Raw genomic sequence first — 6,775 nt, forward strand, 5'->3', positions numbered from 1 at the left:
GATGGTATGTTATACAGACATAAGAATATATGTCCTATATTTAGCACTGCATCCTGTTGCTGAATAAAAAGGAGCTCATCGCCCTCGGTGAGAGAGAGATAGGGGCTGCCAGTAGTTCATACTGGACCAGAGTAAATACAGAGATATTCTTATGCTTTCTGGTAGATATCTTTTTGTAAACATTGGCAATTTTCTTTCCACTATTTTTGCAAGTTTTTGTAAGTTTGATTTTTGACACACCTAATAAACAGCCTTGCACTAAAGTGCAAAGCGACTCCAGCTATATCTTCTTTTGGTCACCACCCACGTTTAAACACCTACCTAAAGAAGAACATTTTGATAACAGTAGGAGTACACAAAGTTTCATCAGATTAATTCTTGGGATGGTGTGAAGTGAGATTAACTAAACTAGGCCATTGATAAACACAAGGGATTCGGCAGATGCTGGGAATCCAACTGCTACAACTGCCCCTACACCTTCTCCTTGACCAGCATGCATGGTCCCAAAGAGTCCATCCAGGTGAGGCAACACTTCACCTGTGGGTCTCGGCCTGAAATGTCGACTGTACCTCTTCCTATAGATGCTGCCTGGACTGCTGCGTTCACCAGCAACTTTTATGTGTGTTACCTTTGAGTCTGTTAGGGTTGTATCCAGTGCTCCCGATGCAGCCTTCCTTACAGCAATGAGACCGGATGTAGATTGGGGGACAGCATTCCTGGAGGCCATCCATTTTAATTCTACTTCCCATTGTGTTGCCATGACGAGGCCACAGAGGCATCTGGGTATCCTCCAATATGGCAGTATGAACATTGATTCCTCCAACTTCTGGTAATTTCTCCCTCTCTCCCACTATCTTTTCCTGTTACTCATTCTAGCCCTTCTCTTACCCCTTCTCCTCTCCTCGCCTGCCTATCGCCTCCCTCTTAAGCCCCCCCCCCTTCCCTTTCACACATGGTCCATTCTCACATCAGATTCTTTGTTCTTCAGCTCTTTACCTCTCCCACCTATCATCTCCCAGTTTCTCACACTTCATCCCCCCTCCCCCACCCATCTGGTTTCACCTACCACTTGCCAGCTTGTATGCCTTCCCCTCCCCCAAACGTCTTATTCTGACCTCTTCGCTCTTACTTTCCAGTCCTGATAAAGAGCATCAGCGGGGAATGCCAACTGTTTATTCCTCCCCATAGATGCTCTCCGACTTGATGAGCCCCTCCAGCATTTTGTGTGCATTGCTTTAAACTAGGCAGAATGAGACATGACCTTATTAATTCTCACAGGGTTCTGCATGCTTGATGCAATGTTGATGCTTGCTCTGTCTACAACTATGTCACAAGTAAGAAGGGAGCCATTCTCTAAAGAGATGAAAATAAATTTCTTCACCCGGAGACTGTATAATCTTTGGAATTCATTGCCCAAGAGTTAGGGGCATCTTAAATCCCTTACCTGTACTGAAGCATTAGAAATGTTCCTTTCTTAACAGTACATCACAGTATACTTGCAACTCTGCCAAGGGAGAGGTGGTAGCCCAGTTGCTGGATCTGCTCAAGGTAAAGACCAATAACCGATCTTTAGATTTAATGCCATTAGTGCATAAAAGTGACACTTTTAAAAAGGTTGGCTATGCCTTTATTAATTGCAGAACAGGCAAGAGGGGGTTGAATGACCTGCTCCTGCTTCATTTTCTCTTGTTCTTCTTATTTCTTCATACATGTAAAGCTTTTAGCAATTTGAACCTATATTTGCAATGCAATTGGAGTACGAGAACAATTGCATGGATGATTAGTACAAATCTAATTAATTGGGATGTAACCCTTACTCTTAAAAATAAATGATTAGAAGAAATATTAGCCTCAGAAGGCTATACAATCCCTCAAGTCTACCTTACCATTCAATAACTTTATGGCCAATCTAAACTTGACCTCAAATCCGCTTCCCTGCCTATTACCCATATCTCTGAATGTGCTAAGCATGACACAATTAGGATCATACAGTTTCTAGTCATACTTTTGGTGAAAAAAGTTACTGTGTGTGTAGAATTAGAAATCACATTTTGAAAACTGAGGAGAAATTCTATTCTGTTGTCTTCTTGGTATGGACAAATGAGATCTCCACTGTACCGGATCTAGGAATGCCTAATCGTTCCTCTAGTGCTGTAAGAAACAAAAAAAAATTAAAAACATAAGAAAGTCTGCAAATGCTGGCAATTCAAAGCAGCACTCATAGAATGCTGGAAGAACTCAGCAAGTCAGGAAATGAACAGATAGTCAACGTTTTGGGCAGAGACCTTTCTTCAGGACTGTGGAGCTCAAAAATGAAACTTCTCCAGTTCTAAAATCCTTAAGAAACAATAGCTCATCAAAACCAAAATGTTTCGATCAAGCCATTAAAAGAATTATTATCAACCAATGAAAATCAAACAATGTCAATAAAGAGGCATGATAGTTTATCCTTGCAAACACGAGGAAATCTGCAGATGCTGGAATTTCAAGCAACACACATCAAAGTTGCTGGTGAATGCAGCAGGCCAGGCAGCATCTCTAGGAAGAGGTACAGTCGACGTTTCGGGCCGAGACCCTTCGTCAGGACTAACTGAAGGAAGAACTAGCTGTTCGACTGTACCGCTTCCTAGAGATGCTGCCTGGCCTACTGTGTTCCACCAGCAACTTTTATGTGTGTTGCTTGATAATTTATGCTGTTTCCTTGCCCATTGTACAAAGGTATTCCGTGCTTAGTAAACATTGTTTTGCACTGAATTTGCTAAAAAAATCATCATGGCAGTCGGCATTTTCATTCTATTCAATAGCTGCATCAGCCATTGGTGTGCAGGACTCATCTGATATCTGCCTATTGTGTTTCTTCTGCTAATCATCCAGTAGACAAGACTATTGGTAACCAGAAATCTGCAGCCACCCTCATCAAATGGCACAAGTTTACTTGTTGCTCCTTGTGCCAAGTCATGAAGATAATTTCCCATTTAAATCTATCTTGAAAGTCCCAGGGAAAAGCAACTTTCATAGATGGACCACCTACTTGATTATATATACAACCACAGGCAATCAGTGTAAACTTTTTTTTGTTACCACCTGCATTCAGGAAAATGAATATGTGGTCAATCCAGGAACAACTGTGTGTTCTTGGTAAATAAAACCTTACTGGATCCACATAAATACTTCAAGTTGTTAATTTAAAATTCATGTCTGCCTAATTAATCTCTGCAGAAATGTTACTCTTTTCGACCTATGCTACATTGATGCATATGTGAAGAATGATATTGCACAAATATACACACAGTGCAAATACCTGTAAACTTTCAATGTCCAATTATGCAAAAGGCATGTGTGGCTCTCAAAGTTCATTACCATTGCATTTTTATGTTGATTATGTTGTCATTTTGTGATTTACTTGGTAAAGTGTACTTTGAAGTTCACTGTACAGAATTATTTGGAGAGGAACTGTTCTGTGCATGAGAGCAATTGGGTTTTAAAAAAACTCTAAACAGGAAATACTTGCAAATCTCTTGGTTCTTTGCAGAAATCTGATGAAGTTTATTTACTTTAATGCACATTCCTCATCTGCACAGTGCAAACATATAAAAACAAAAATCCTGGGAGCAATCTTAACTAAAAAACAAGATCTGTATTTATTTCCTTTTATGTTACAATAAAATAAACCGCTCTTTTTTTACACTCACGCACCAGGGACAGTAGTGTTACCTTGAACTCTCAATGATCTGATGGCTCAGCGTTAGTTTGAAGTTTGTTTAGCCAATTACTGATCTCGCCTCTTGTTTACGGGTCAAGCTCCAAGCACCTGAAGACATTTCTTTGAGAACAGAGAAGTGAGCCTTCATGGAGAAAACTTCTGAAGTGGGATATCAGTCACATATAAATACATTTAAACGCATCCATTTAGATTTATTTTTCCACGGGAAACTTTTAAATAATGCACAGGCGGCTGTTCGGTTGAACTAAATACATTGATCACATTTAACTAACGAACTAAGCTTTGAACATGTGGTCCAGTAAAGAACTATAAATTAACATTTTGATTTTAGAATTTATTAAAAAGACGCTAGGTATCAGTAAAAGGAGAAGAGTGATCAAAATCGTATATAGATGTGATATCTCTCATAATCATGAATTTAAGATTTACTTAAATAGATCTATCAACTTATTGAGTCAAAGCAGGCCCTTCGGCCCACAATGTCTGTGTAAACCATTAGGTGTTTGTCCATTTTAATCCCACTGTTCAATTTGAATTGCAGATGGTAAATTCAATTGACCAATGGAAATTAGGAGATTAAAATATGTTTACACAATCGATTCCTAGGTTTTATTTGTTAATCGTGATGCGTGTTTTCCGTAAAGGAATCGTCGAGGTTGAAGTCCCATCCACCCTCAAATGCGGACAGGTCTTTCCTCCACAGTTCTCAGAACGAAACGAACTATAATGATAGACCTCAACATCTGTATCAAATAGATTATGAATTTAAAACTATGAATTTATGAATTTAAAAACAGTCCGAAGTGCAGAGAGCTGTGCTTTCAAAGAAAACCCCAAATTCTCCAGAGCTCTGGGAACTTCGCGGTTCTTTGAATAGATGCTTTGTTTCGGCGCGGAATCCCGCCGTCAGAGCGCTTGCCTGTTCCTGCACCCACTCCCTCCACAGCCTCAATGTTGACTCTCCAACCGACTCGCAGTTGTTTCAGCAAATTGCTAATAAAGGGCATCGCTTTCGGGAGAGAGAAATACATTTATGGATTTCCCTTCTCAATGCTTGCAGAGAAGAACTCAGTTATACATAACTAGGTAACTGGGTTAACTGTTGGCGAGGAGTTCAAACGACCAAAATAAATATGTCCGTCTCATATTAATCCTGGCGCTTGAATTACCAGTAGTTATTTCATTGTCGATTCACTATTTTAAAGTACAAGGCGTTTACATTAGAAAATGTCTCACACTTGGTATTGCATCAATATATTGCACTTCCTACGCTGGATACAGTCCTATAACTGTATTCGATCTGTAACTTGTTGTCAGTGATGCCTAACGATTCGAAATTATTCTATGGAAATTGGGGTAACTTATTAGCCCGTGTTACGCGTCTATAAATTTACTCATTTAACGAATTTGTCATAGTGTATATAGCTTAATTTTGCTTCAAACTGTGCAAAGCAATTTAAATATCGCATTTGTACGAGCGTTTCGGTATTTAGAATTAAAGCACGTTCATCCATCTCACTGGAACCAACGAGCCAGGTGCTATGGTCCCTCACGTCCGTCCCCCTTCCACTCCATTCCCTGATCATTTACCAGAATTAAATATTTCATTGCCTTCTTGTCGGTAGTGAAAAAGTAATTAAATAAACATTAACGCTACACGATTAAAACCATTAACACATTTAATAAAAATACAAGTAATATTACATTAATCAAAATCGTTCAATACAGTACATATTTGTATTAATATTACATATGGGCAAAACAATATCATAACCACGTAGTATGCTTGGTGACAATTTTTGTACGAATTGGCGTGGCGGGGAGAAAGACTACACTTGAGATTACAGAATACAAAGACTGGTCAGATATACATTAACGCAGGCAGCTGGAGTTTGTCTCATAAAATTGTTGACATCATGAAGTGCTGGCTTAAGCAAGCGTGACGTTTACTAATGAATTAATGAAATCTGTATCATCTAAATATTCGTCTATGGAAATACACGTTTTCAATGACACAGAAACTAAAACAATGGCTATTTAAAGCCTACTTTGTTTCACTGTACTTGAAGCCACTGGAGTGCATGTGACACAAAAAGGCAAGATGTAACTGCAATGCCCTCCATTTTTAATCATAGAAAAACTGTCAAGTAGAAGATTAAGACGATTTATGTACTAATCTGCTAACAAACAATTACTTTGTAAAATTAACTTATTTATACAGTATATATATATATATATGTTGGAGGCGTCTAAATATTAAATTGGCAACTGGATAAATTCTAAGATCATATAAAAGATTCCTAGTACCTTGGTTGGAGAATCAGCCCTATAGCACCATAGATCGAACGCAGCTGTATGTTTGATAAATTAATGATCTATTTAAAATTAAAACATGTTTCAGAACAAGTTAAAGGAAAATACGAATAAAACGGAAACCCGATTTGATAATATTTACCAGGTAACTGAGGTGTATCAAACGGTAAGGAAGTGTTAAAGGCCGTGCATACCTTTGGCGAGGTATCTATGACCGAACTGCCGAAATATCTTTCGGATAGGCTTCCTAAATTTAGTTTTGTGTCTGGACGCCCCGGATTTTTATCGACCTGCTCATTTGCCTTAACGCTCTCGCTATGGTGGCTTTTCTTAGATAAGATGCTCTCTATGCTAAAACTCTTGGGTCTTTCGGCATGTGAGATCTGGCTACTTTCAGCTTTTTGCTCCCTTCTCTCGTGGCTGTGGTTTCCAACCAGCGATGGCGAAACAGAACCTTGGGTTCCAGAGGTCCCTACATCGTTTGGCGAGTTGTTCCTCCGTGGTGACAAGTTAGAAAGGGACGGTCGCTTAGCTGCTGCCGGCGAGCCTGCCTTCACATCCCCCGTTGGTTTCTCGCCTCTTGAGCTACTTTTATAAGAAAGGCATGCTGATCTCCCTTCCCCTGGGATGCTCCTGAATCCAGAAGTGATTGCTGGAGGAGAGGTGGGCACAGCACACGAAAGTCCTGTTGGAGGAGGGTTGGACCAAATCCCAGACTGGGCACGGTGGGTCATAGCT

The 6,775-nt window shown here is 39.7% G+C and overlaps 2 protein-coding genes across 4 annotated transcripts in view; both read right to left on the reverse strand.

Annotated features, from left to right (window-relative positions):
- Positions 1 to 6,775, reverse strand: part of LOC140210705 (forkhead box protein C2-like) — a 231,001-nt gene that overhangs the window by 211,619 nt on the left and 12,607 nt on the right. The window contains exon 3 of one of the 3 annotated variants that reach the window (XM_072279914.1): positions 1,445 to 1,539. The exons of the other annotated variants lie outside the window; for them this stretch is intronic. Within the exon in view, the coding sequence (XP_072136015.1) occupies positions 1,486 to 1,539 (54 nt within the window). The 3' untranslated portion in view covers positions 1,445 to 1,485. The remainder of the gene's footprint in view (positions 1 to 1,444; positions 1,540 to 6,775) is intronic. 3 annotated transcript variants of the gene reach the window in all.
- LOC140210704 (uncharacterized) overlaps positions 5,465 to 6,775 on the reverse strand; it is a 2,101-nt gene continuing 790 nt past the window's right edge. The window contains exon 1 of the mRNA XM_072279909.1: positions 5,465 to 6,775. This exon is cut by the window's right edge and continues 790 nt beyond it. Coding sequence (XP_072136010.1) covers positions 6,100 to 6,775 — 676 coding nt within the window. The 3' untranslated portion in view covers positions 5,465 to 6,099.

Source organism: Mobula birostris, chromosome 15, assembly GCF_030028105.1.
Source record: "Mobula birostris isolate sMobBir1 chromosome 15, sMobBir1.hap1, whole genome shotgun sequence".
NCBI classification, from domain to species: Eukaryota; Metazoa; Chordata; class Chondrichthyes; order Myliobatiformes; family Myliobatidae; genus Mobula; species Mobula birostris.